This window comes from Oenanthe melanoleuca, chromosome 1 (genome assembly GCF_029582105.1).
Source record: "Oenanthe melanoleuca isolate GR-GAL-2019-014 chromosome 1, OMel1.0, whole genome shotgun sequence".
Taxonomy (NCBI): Eukaryota; Metazoa; Chordata; class Aves; order Passeriformes; family Muscicapidae; genus Oenanthe; species Oenanthe melanoleuca.
Genome location: NC_079333.1, coordinates 99,128,158 through 99,141,022, shown reverse-complemented (window position 1 = coordinate 99,141,022; position 12,865 = coordinate 99,128,158). Strand labels below are relative to the sequence as shown.

Below are 12,865 nucleotides of genomic sequence, written 5' to 3'. Positions count from 1 at the left end.
AGTTAAACCAACCATACTAAAAACCCACCCATGGTCATTTTTCAGGCAAAGCCATTGAAAAACCCTCTCCTAATTGAAGGTCTGCTGCTGCTGCTTCCTAAAACAGTTTTCAGACTAACAGCCCTATGTAGAAACATGGCATTAAGGACAATGAGTGGAGAACAGTGGATGGCACACCTGGGATTGCCACTAAAGCACAGGCTGCCTGGACAAGGTTGGAGAGAAGAAAAGTTGCCTCTCTCTCGTATTCATTGCAATGCCCTCATAAAGACCCTGGGGAATGGAAAGAAAATTAATTCCTTGTGCTCCACCCTGGTGCTGTGAGGTGTTTGTATAAGCTCAGGGTTCTTGGAAAATGGGTGTCATTTCAGGGGAATTCAGTTTTCAAGTACTGGAGCACTTCAGTCCTGAAAGTCAGTCAGTTGTTTTTGTGGATCAAGAAGTGAAATCTCTAATCCACCATAACATTCTCCACAGTATCTTCAGCTTTTGTTCACAGCTTCCATGGTTTACATCCCATGGCTCCCATGGCCTACATTTACTTCATGAAAACAAGTCCAATATATCAGCATCCTTCCTTTGCTTTCTGTTCCTTCTCCTTGTCATGTATGAAGAGACAGCCAAAAACAAGTGCCAGGTCAGGATTTACTACTCCAAAATACTATTTCTAACAAAAGCTGAAACTCAAGTTTCTTATGCAACTACTACCTTGGAATGTTTTGGGTGATGTTCTATAAAAAACTGATCACATGCAACTGAGGAAATATTTGTTTCATCACAAATTTCTATCTTTATGCAAACTCTTCTCTGCAATTACTATAAACACACACAACTTGAAATCATTTTAAAAATTGTTTTACAGTACAAAGTTACAGATGGAGGCAGAAGATAAATGACTAAATTTTAGTATATACGACTTGCAACCAGTGTTTCAGTCAAACCATTTCCCTGGTTTCACCCCAGCAGCACGGCTGTATTGCTTGAACAGCAACCTGCCTTCTCTGCAGCAGTGCCTGCAGCGCTGGGAAGCTGCTGCTCTGGAGGCCACACGTCACACCCTCACCGTGCCCTGCCAAGATCCTCTGGCCAGGGCCAAACGAGTCCTGTCTGGGAACAGGAGGGTCCCATCAGCCCCCTCCTCTTCCTGCCTGCTGGCAGAGGGGGCTCTGAGGGCAGCACTGCCCAGCTGACCAGCAGGGAGAGCCTTCAGCAGCTGCCCTGCTGCCATCTGATCCGCAGGGAAGGGCAGCAGCCCATGGGGACAAGGACCCAGTACTGCCACGGGCCTGACCCCAGTCCCTGTGCGTGGGAACACCCACAGGACCTCGAGCCCTGTGAGCTCTCCACTGCTCACACAAGTTCAGGAACTCACTGCAACAGGCAAGGCAAGAACTTCCGACTCCTCAGAAATGGGGCTCTATGGAGTTTATTGCTCAAAGCACTTTTTAATCCTTCAATGAAATGTGCTATGAAGTGCAAAGTACTATTGCTAAGTCAAACTAAGATTATTTTTCTTTTTTTAAAATACTTAGGAATTTCTCAGCATTTCCCTAATAAATCAGTTCTTTATAAAAATAAATACTGGGAGGACAAAAGGGACAGTTCCCCCACAATTTTAGTAAACAAGTTTCATTTTTCCGTGCTAAAATCTCTATTATCTTTCCAAAAAATATCAAAACACCTAAGAGAAATTGAGGGTGCATTAGAGCTGCTTACAACTCATCTACTTTATTGCCACAGCTAATGTATCACCAGAATGTCTAAATTTCACAGGTTTTTCTGAAAGGCCGTAGTATCAGAAAGAGCATTTGGCAAAGACTTTGTGAAGAACAGTTTTCCAACAGTCAGCAATGACCCTACGATAAATTTAAGGGGAAAATACTTGGATTTTTTTCGTCTTCGATATTTTTTAACTTAAACCAGGTACTGGCCACATTTTGTCCCTCCCATTTCTACTGTGTTTCCAGTTTCATGTACTTAGACCAATGACACATTCCAAAAGCTGGTGAACAACATCTTTATATACACTACAAATTCAGATAACCAGACTGTAGTCAGACATTGAATGTATAAATAACTTTGCAAACTATTTACAGGTTTTAAACTAATCAGGTTTCAATCAACCAACACTCTTAAGGCAAATTCATTTGTATGACTGGCTGTCTGGCCTCTTAGCATTTCTCTCCCCTCCCCAATTCCCCTAAAATGACAGGCAAATAGGAAATTGAATTACCCCCTGCCCCTGTACTGACAGAATTTTTTAAGGAGAGATGATCTAACTACTTAGGAGCTTTCCTCAAAACAAGGAAAAATGCATAGAAATGCATTTCTGTGTTAAGAAAATCATTAAGGTGCATACCAAGAAGTGGAAATCCTACCGTCTTATAACAACACAACTTTTGTATGCACATGACAAATGGATTTGGGAATTTGGACAAAGCATCAGTTTAAAGCTGCACAACCCTTGTTAGAACTATGCATTTATAAACTCACTAGAGATAAGATCTGAAGAGCTCAAAGGGATTTTCTCTTAGGGGTGACACTGTGCAATACAAAATGCTGCATGAAGCACACACATAACTACGTTAGAATTTTTCTCTTACACCATATTGCTGTGCAAGATACTATTCACCACTTAAAGGGATTCTGCACATCTTATCAATCCTTAGGTTGGAATAAGAATTGGCCACTTCAAATAGTATCTTTTTGTTACAACTTTGTGTTCCTAAGTGCAATCACAGTGCCAGCCCTTTTGTCAATGCATGACTGAAGCAACCAAGCATATTCTGGTGAAGTACACAGGATTCACATACCAAACATGCTCAGTGCCTTCCTTTAAGTCCCAACCATCACTTTGTTCTTAGTATTTTTCAATGCCCTGATTAGGTCTTTGTTTGGAAGTAATTAGCTACTGTGGTTTGAAGGATTTTGGAACAAAGCAGAGACTTTATACTGAATGCAGAGGTCATCTCCAACAGAGACAAAAGGTGGCAAATTATCGATTAGCTTTATATTTAGAAGCATCCCTTGGTTCACTGCTAGGATTGCTCCAGTCATCTGCTTCAGGTGTGGTCTTGTAGTGCCGCCATGCTGACTTATTAAATACAGGAAGTCTTTCAAATGATTCACTTGAAAGGGCCTATGGAAAAACAAAAGCAATGGTTAGGTATCCCTGAAGATACAAGAGCAAGGTGATTCTCTGGGGAGTTCTACAGTTACAACTTCTGTACCCACCATATGTTGCAGTTATCCCAGTGTCACGCTACTTTGAAAACTCTTGAGCTGTGACTAGTAGCTCTAGCTATACTCAAAGTTAAAACAAAATAATAGCATTGAAAAATATTTCCCTTCTTTCCAGGGAATGGTGTCTACACAGCAAGAAAAAGATTTTTGGTCAGAAACATTTTAGTGAGATTTGTCACTGACATAGAGCTGACAGCTATTCCAACACTTCCCCTCCCCAAGGCAGTTGGGCTCTGCCAGCACACTAACCTGTGGGGGCTGACCCAGTTTAGTGCCCTGGGCCACCTTTGTCCTCTGAGAAAGGCCAGACCATTTTCCTCCACACACACATGCAGAGGGTGAAACCCATCAGAGGCAGAGGAGTCCACAACTCACTTGCTATATATAGCAAGGCACAGGAAAGTGCAAAGCCAACAACCTGCATGAGCTATACACTCTGTTCTTTTCAACTCTCTGCTGGAATTCAAGCAGTGTCAACCTTTAGCTCCTGAATAGCCTGGGCTCTCCCAAAAAATGACAACAGGATCAATGCAGTCTGTTGCATCAAGAATTGCATAGAATAGAACATATTTACAAGTCAGGAGTCAGCCAACAGTCTTCTCATTTCTATTGCGGCCAAAACTTAGAATGAAAAAGCATTAACCAAAACTATCTTATCACAGTTCTTGGAAGATTCACCACTTATGACAGATTAATAAAATGCAACAATCCAACACAGGTACTGAAAAAAAAAAAACAAAGCAAACGAACTAGTATTAGTGCCAAATTAACATATATGTATAGCAAAAATAAATTTGAAAACAAGCTGAAGAGAGAAAAGAACCTGCTACAAACAACCTGCACTGCATTACTAGTTTATAAAAGGATGAAATTCATACCTTCAAATAAATAACAGCATCTGAACCCACACCTTCCATTGAGTAGAGTTTAAGGTCACCTTGAAAGTACCTTGCATACAGACGAGAAATTGGCAATCCATAGCCAAACCCAGCCTGTAAAAACAAGAGAAAAAAAGGAAAAACATGATGAAAAGATTAAAAAGTGCAACAGATCTCTGCATTAATTTACAAAAGAGAGGATACGTAAATATTAGATTTGTATCAAATTATTTTTGAAGCTTTCCTTTATTTCTCAGCTTATACTCTGTGTTCATATTCAGCCTTTTGAGCAAGCTCCTTTTTTCCCTGTGCATTAGTTTTTAGTACAAAAAGGGCTGAGTCCTTTGCTAGAACTCCCTTGCCCATTTGCATTTTCTCAGAGGCAGGTAGGTGCAGCATACCATACCTGCTGCCTGCAACCAGCAAAGCAAACCAATGCTCTACACAGCTTCCTCACTGTGATCACCATTGCTACAGTATTCCATTCTTTCGTTGGTAAAAATCAGAGTTTTGACAGCATATTTTTTCTCCCCCAAGTCTGTGATTATTATCTCAAATGTCTCCACACTCAAGAGACTACACAAGAAAGCCAGAAACAGCTCGTCTACTTCATCTAGATCACACTATTAAGTGACTGCTGGTGCCACTGGGCCACAAAATCCTGCAGAGGAACACACAGACAAATAGAAGACAAATTATCCTCTCTGTTTAACAAGACCAGGATTCCACAGCACTGAATGATCTCCTGAGGACTGAGACATAGTACAGCCCACACAATTCTCAAAGCAAAATGAACTGCATGGGTACAAAGTTCATATTTTAAATTGACATAACTAATATTCGTAACCATGCCTGCAACAAGATTAATCACTTGGCACCTCTTCCAAACCTCTCGTCAGAAAAGTTGTAAGAAAACCCTCCAAGTCTCTCTCACTGGGGCCAGGAATAAGATTTTGCTCAATACATGACTCCTTCAGATGACTGGCTATGTGCTGAGAACCACAGTGGTTGGTTATGCACACAAATCCCACCTGAATTTTTCAGGACTATCCAGTGCAATAAAGGAACTATTCCAAGCACACAAGTATTTGGGAAAAAAACGCCAAATATATACAAGGCAAGGAAGTATGGGTGGACTACGAGAAAAATTAGACACTTGAAGCTTTCAGAAAACCAATAAACTTGTTCCACAATAATATTTCTACAAAAGCAATCAGTCAGAAAAGTGATAAACATGCCCTGAATTTTATAAACAAAGGCCTAAAATGATACAAAAATGAGAATGCTAAGAAGAAGGATTTGCAAGCATTATGTACAGTTAATATGTGATATCACTTATAAGAAGTCCCTTGAGGGAGAAGTGAACATTAAAGAATTTGTACTACAGTGTCCATCACAAATTCTCTTGCTGTCATCTACTACAATATCTTCTGGCCTTTTTTGCCTTGTTTTTACAGAATTCTAAGTTTAGTATTAAATTGGTTTATAGTTGCTCACTCAGTCCTTCTAAGCAAAATGAGAAACAGAAATGCCAAATATGCCTTTTTCACACTGCTTGTAATAGTTATTGCTGTCCATTAACAGAGTTAAAACAGTTGCTTAGGTGCACTTTTCCCAACATCATGTTTTAAATTTCTCAAAGAGAAATTTCACCTCCCACTAGACACATATGCATCACTTTCAAACACCTGGCCTTAAAACTTCCAAGATTTCTTTCTTAACCTCTTAAAAATCAATTTGACTATCTTAGAAAGAACTGAAAAATGTTGAAAGTTTACTTTCTTTCCTGGAGACTGGACAATAAATAGATTACAGAAATTATAAAGCACAGTGACCAAAAGGCAACTTGTATACAGTCCACACCCCAAGGCCCAGCTCAAGTAAAGAGCAGTATCAAACAATACTGAAAACACTTTATACTTTCCTCACTCCAGAACCACCCCTCCTTAAAACCCAGCTTCTGTTTGTGTTCTGTTCCTTTATGCTCTGTGCTAGCCCACATCATTATTTCATACAACCCTCTTTCAGACATTTCCTGTCAGCCTCTCTGTGCACTGCCTTTAGGGTGCTTTCCAAACCAGGTAACTTACAAGAACCACAGAGACAGAGACCCCAGAGGAGTATCTTGTTAAATCCTGGCCTTGCAAAGGGTCTATTTTGCAAAAGACAATTAACAAGAGGTGTGTTTACTACATAGATCTGTGCTTGACCTAGACGACATAACAGTCTGTGATGGCACATCTGCCTGGAGAAAGGAAAGCTCCTTAGAGTAAATTTATCATTAAATGTTACAGTATGCTTTAAACAAATAGGAAGTTATTACATTTCTGTGTTATTAGCATCAACAGATTTAAATTAAAACTAATTTAAGACACATTTCTTCTGTTATAAACAAATGCTGTCAGAGAGAACCATTAAATTCCCTAAGAACACCTACTATCATTAAACATGATCATGTGTTTCAATGTGTACTCTATATGCAGTGCAGATGAACCTAAGACCTGCTAGAATCTAATGCTGCCATGGTAACAAACTTTCACAGCAGGATTTAAACAACATTTGCAATGACAGAGAGCAAAAATTTTCTCCAGTCAGCAGAAGGGCAACTCTCTTGCACTGACCAATTCCATGAATGTTTCATAAACTAGACAGGGGATCATATAACAAGGGGAAGAAATGATAGAACAGAAAAATATGTCTATTTACACTCCATCCCAGCTTAGCTTAGAATATTACCTAAGTCAAGGATGACACACTACCAACTTTCTGCAGCACTGTAATTCTTTAGTGGTTTGGTCCTGGGCACTAAACAATAAAGAAATTCCTTCTGTATGGACAACAAAGAGGATTTATGTGGAACCTTTCTGCTGAAGGATTTTTATTTCCAGACTGACATCAAAAAGCATTGCATAATTGTTTTTACAACTGGATCTGGGCTATAATACATAACTTGTCAAATTTCTCTGCTAAGTCCTTGTTCCTGTTAGTGGCAAGATATGGCACAGACTCACAGTTTGTGATTTTCTTTCTGCACACATATAAAAACCAGATCTGAACAGCTTTTCTCAACATTCAGTCTTGTGCAGGCATTGGTCAGACTCACTGGCAAAAGCTGCCAGACTCACAAGAGAGGGGGATCCTTTGTAGGTTTGACTACAGTGGCATAGACTGGGAAAGGAAAATAAAGCCTGAAAATGGTAAACTGAGGAAGAATACCAAGGATAAATGTCACAGAATCAAAGTAAGCAATTTAGAAGATGAGAAAGTAAACAGAGCAACGCACTGCTGAAGATGCACTGGAAAAAGAAAAAAGTATAGTGTCAGTGCCAAGATGAACACATTTTACAATCAGAGATCAGAGCTACAAAGGAAGGGAGAGTTTAATAGTGAATACAACTGGTAATCAAGGTATAAGTTTATCCTGAGAACAGGTTTCAGGAAATCCCTGTAGCCTGATATGGTAAATTGCTGATCAAAAGTGAGACAGAACAAAGGCAGATTATGCATCAAGAGAGATTCTACCATTTGTGACAAAGAAAAAAGCTTATATGTGAATTAAGGCCTGTTCCCTCTCACTCATCACATTCAAGAAGATTTTCTATGTAAAAGCAGAAGTTTGAAATGTGAGACTCAGATGTGCTGTAGAGGTAGGAGCTGAGAAGGATCAGTACCAAGTCAGTGCAGACACAGGGCTGGGTTGCACACCTCCCACAGAGCAAAGGGTAAAGCCAGGGCAATGCACTGCCATGCCACAGTGGTACCACTGTGGACCAAGGCAGCACCATAAAGACTTTCTGCTCATAAGCTAAGAGGAAAATTTATTACCTCTGAGTCATTCTGAACTGATTTTACCCTCAGTTTACTGTTAAATATTTTATATCCAACACAGTCATGTGGACAAGAGGGAAACAGCCCAAGCTGTGCCAGGGAGGTTTATGTTGACATCAGAATCTCTTCACTGAAAGGTTTGCCAAGAATTGAAACTGGCTGGCCAGGGAAGTACTGGAGTCAGTCACCATGCCTGGAAGCGTCCAGGAAACAACTGGACAAGGCACTCAGTGCTGTGATTTAATTCACATGGAGGTGTTTGGTCAAAGGTTGGACTTGATCTTGGGAGGTCATTTCCACTCTTAACAATCATGTGATTCCATGCTCTGCCCCACATCCTATTATTCATCCGAAGGCACTTGAAGCACAGAACTATCAGTAGGGGAGGAAAAAAACAACCACTTAGGAACATGCTAGATGAGAATACTCCTAAGCAGGGAAAGGAAATTTCTTAGAGAATCGAATTCTCAACAGGCTTAGAGATAAAGGATTGCATCAGAAGCAGAGATGAGAAGAGGCAAAATACAGTATTTGTATTAATCCACTTACTGAAAATCAGTCAAATGGAACAGTAGCTATATAATTTTTATCACGAGCCAATATGCAATTTAATAAAACAATTCAGAAATAGTATTTTAATATTTTTTAAATCATGCTTTCTAAAAGAGTCTACACATTCAACACTGAAATAATTTCCTTGCCTAAAAGAAACTATGGGGAATTACGTTTTTATTTGAAATATGGCCTTGATGCATCTCAGAAAGGAGTATCACATAAGAGATTTCCAATTAAACAGGAATATACCAAATACGTTCATGCCACATGCAGGTTTGGTTATGTTTTTTTGATATGTTTTACAATCCACAACTTATAGAAAAATGATCTTCAAGCTTCAGTATAAGCTTGTGCTTTGCCAGAAGGTGCCTCTCAAGTGCTGAGCAGTGTGGCCCACCTTTTTAATCCATTTATGATAGGAAACTTAGATTAACAGTAATTTATACACCAAAGAGAAGCTCGTTAGGTCATTCACCTGCTCAGTTATATAGCACTAAAGATCCTGACCATTAACCTGTGAAAATACTGTGCTTATGCAGGTTTTTTATGCTAAGAATGAAATTTTCTATTCTGTAGACTAAGTGATGATAACAGAATTCATTTTCTCCTGTTCTACCTGGATAGACTTGCTAATGATAAACCATTTCCTCAATGGAAAACCTGACCCAGCAGACTGCAGTGAAGAGAAATGTAAAATCAGAGTGATGCAAAGGGACATTTAAATACATACTGCAATTGCTTACCAAAGGCACAGCCCTTGAGGGCTCCAGACTGGGCCTGGGTGCTGTTGAGTACATGTAGTTAAACAATCTGTCTATTTTCCTTAGAGGTACACCTCCACCTTTGTCACTTATCTGAGGAATGAAAATTGAAGAGTTTTAAATATCTGGTTTTGAAAAAAACCCCACAGAACATAAAGAAGCATTACCTAAATTACTTCAGAAATACTAAAGGAGCAGTTAGGCTGTCTGGTTTGGAGAAAGAGGGCTGGGAGTGACCTTGCCATGGTCTATAGCTTCCTGAGGAGGGGAACTGGGGAGGGATTTGCTGATCTCATCTCCCTGGATCCAGTGATGGGACATGTACGAATAGTACAAAGTTGCAACATCGGGGAGGTTTAGAGTGGACATCAGGAAGCAATTCTGATGGGAAGGGCAGTGAAAAAGCAGAACAGGTTTCCTGGAGAGATGGTCAATGGCCCAAGTCTGTCAGTGACCAAGAGGCATTTGGACAGTTCCCCTCACAAACGTGCTTTGACTACTGGTCAGCCCTGAAGTGGTCAGGCAGTTGGACAAGATGTTCTTAGTAGGTTCTTCCCAACTGAAAATATTCTGCTCTAATGAATGTGAAGCAGGAGATACAATAATTAATTTTCTTTTTCAAATTAAAAGTCATACTACTCTCAACCTAGCACATTTGCAAGCTGTGTATTATTTTCGGGCATTTACCTTAATAGATAGATCTTCTTTCCCCAAAGTGACTAAGGTTTTGATCGATGGACAGGCTTCTTTCTTACCTTCATGCAATTCCACTGTAGCTCTCATTGAATTCTGAAGATAAAAGAAAATACAGTCTCTTTGATTCTAATTTTAACATATAAGCTTTTTGTGACAAGTTAGAAATTGAATTTATTTTGTAGCATGTACTCTGCCCTACAGTTGTGTAGAAGATAGAAAAGGCTGTATTTAACACAAATTCAAGTGCCATCAAGTCAATGAATTTCCCAGTAAACTTTTACATTACAACTTGTTATACATAACTTTTATTTATTTGATATAGTCAGAGAAAAGAAAGCAAGACTTTACCCCTCTCCCTGTGCGAAATCAAGTAAATATATCTTCAGGATGAAAACATCCTTCACCTCCATCATGCACCACAGCAACAGTGATGTTCACCACAGAAAGCTAGTTTTCATTTTCTCAGCCTGGGCCACATAATTTTCAAGTTACCATCTGTCAATCTGACTTCATGTTACCACAGTTCCCACTGCCACTACCTCCCAGTTCTTTACAGCTACAACTTACTGGCTTCAGCCTGTTTCATGACTTGTACTCAAAATATACTCACATTTATCATACAAATTCTCATCTGTTCTGCCAAAAAATTAATGTTACAAATGGCAAAATGGGAGAAGACTTAAATTAATATAGTTGACAAATGTCAGAAACCAAACCCCAAAAGACAGTACTTTGAAAAAGTTTCTCTATGACCAAATACAAGTTTTCCCCTCAATTTCTGGTGTTCAGCTGCACCAGTTCGAGACCTCCTCTCTTCTTTCAAACCATGTAACAGCTCTCAAATGTTCCATTTTCACTCTTGTTCCAATTATTCAGAAAACACAAAACCAAAACAAAGCATGTCATCTACACTATTCAAAGATACAGGGCCTGTTTTCACAATAAAGACATTGATCCTACACAGTCCTCAAATAATCAATAAAGAAGCAAGCTCATACAAACTGCAAGGTTATGAATATTCCATAACTGAAAAACTAGACTGTCATGAGTGTTCTAAGTTAATCAAAATAGCTACAAAAGCACAACAGGAAAAGTGGGAAATCAGGCAGTTAAGTATGCAAGGTCATAAGTGAGGGGTTGAAGTCTAGCTTTTAAACAAGTGAAGAATGTTTAAAACTTAGATGTTTTTTTCAGTTTTCCTTTCTAAAGTTTATTTTAAGACCTGTAACTGAAAGGAATCTCAATTTCAACAGTAACAGGATCACAAAACCCTCCCAAATGTTAATAAGTGCAACCTACCTTGAATAATTCAAATAACATATGAAACAAATGAGAAGGTACATAGACTACTTGAATGGGCTTGTTTGGAGCTTTAGCTAAAAAAAAAGAAAGAAAAATGTCAAATCATTTTTCTTCAAAACAGTATTTTGTAGCATTGCCCTTTACCAGAATAACATGACCATGTAGGCACAGACAAATATGTAAGCATGTTCTAATTTTCCCAGCTCAAAATTAGTTCCATTAAGCAAAAATAGAAATTTTAGTCACTGCTATCACCTGAAAGAACACATTATAATTATGATCTTCAAATCCATCTAGTCAGCAGACTTTGTTTAGATATGAAGCTTCACTAAGCAGTGGTGGGTTTCATAAAACAGTGTATGTTAACCAAGAAAACTTGTCTACTTAAGTGGGAAACATTCACATGCTCACATACTACTTAGGCATAATATTTGCTGCACAAAAAGATTCTTAAAGTAAAGAAAAACCTACTGTTTAACTATTCTAAAAACAACTATATTTTTCTCTTCATTAAAACACACAAAATGTAAGTATTCATAAAAATTTTCAAATGTACTTCAAACAATATTACAGCTTCCATATTCCAAACCATCACTGGATTGTTTGTCCACTGCTGTTCCACTGAGAGTGTTTCAGCAGAGGGGTATGGCTTGGGACAGCTCTGAATGCCAGAGTGCTCACTGATGGATTGGGCAGGAAATAATACAGCTGCATTTAATACATTCCAGGATAGTTCTGGTGCTGAAGATGAAGTCATCCCTCAACATTCAAATATCTACTGGCATTAAATTATGCAGTAACAGAGAGTCAGACTGAGCAGCAGTTCAGACCGAAGGGAAGTCTCAAACCATCTGCTTCATAAATTCCAGGAAGATATAAATATGCACAAAAAACATGACTGGAGTCAACTTCATTCTTTCTGGCACTGAGGGCTGGTAATAATCCCAGTCATTACTTTTAGAGACATAGTAGTGAAAACTCCTAGGAAAAGGAGAAGACCAAAGCAATGTTCTACAAGGCAACTTGATACTTTATTTTGTTAATTTTGTCAGTCTGTACTCCAGTTCCCTTACCTTCACCAAAACCAAAGAAACTGACTCACACTTGTTTGAGGCACAGAGGCAGAATATGAGTTATTGTTGCTCTTGCGAGGTAATTTGAAAAGTTGTTTTCCTCATACTGATAACAAGCTAATTTAAAGGAAACAGGTAATTCTTTATTCACAGCAACTTGCTTTCTCTACTGTTGGATCTTTTAACTTATGCCTTCAGATGAATTTTGCATTGACTGATTCCTCTGCTGCAACACTCAGTACTTTAATCTCTAGAATGACTCAGTTTAAAAGGGGAAGGTCAGGTCCTTTGGATTTGGTAGAGAAAGGTGGCAAGGCATCACTGCTGACAGTATCACCTTGTGCAGAGAAATAATTCTACACAACTCAGTAGGACTTTGAGCAACTCAAATTCCATGTATCACACTCTCCCTATTTCTGAGATTTTGCAATTCTTCTGCTGAAGTTTGGAATCATCTTAGTCTTATGTTTGGCTGCTGTCCAAAATCTGGAAGAGGATCACTCAGGAAATTTTTTTTAACTAAAAAAAA

General features: G+C 38.9%; 1 protein-coding gene across 1 annotated transcript in view; it reads right to left on the bottom strand.

The window, feature by feature from the left end:
* Window positions 1-2,003: 2,003 nt before the first annotated feature.
* The window catches only part of PDK3 (pyruvate dehydrogenase kinase 3), a 49,723-nt gene continuing 38,861 nt past the window's right edge, over window positions 2,004-12,865 (bottom strand). The window contains exons 7-11 of the mRNA XM_056505607.1: window positions 11,261-11,337; window positions 9,953-10,054; window positions 9,248-9,358; window positions 4,122-4,235; window positions 2,004-3,139 (exon numbers count right to left, since the gene is read on the bottom strand). Of these exons, the coding sequence (XP_056361582.1) occupies window positions 2,996-3,139; window positions 4,122-4,235; window positions 9,248-9,358; window positions 9,953-10,054; window positions 11,261-11,337 (548 nt within the window). The 3' untranslated portion in view covers window positions 2,004-2,995. The remainder of the gene's footprint in view (window positions 3,140-4,121; window positions 4,236-9,247; window positions 9,359-9,952; window positions 10,055-11,260; window positions 11,338-12,865) is intronic.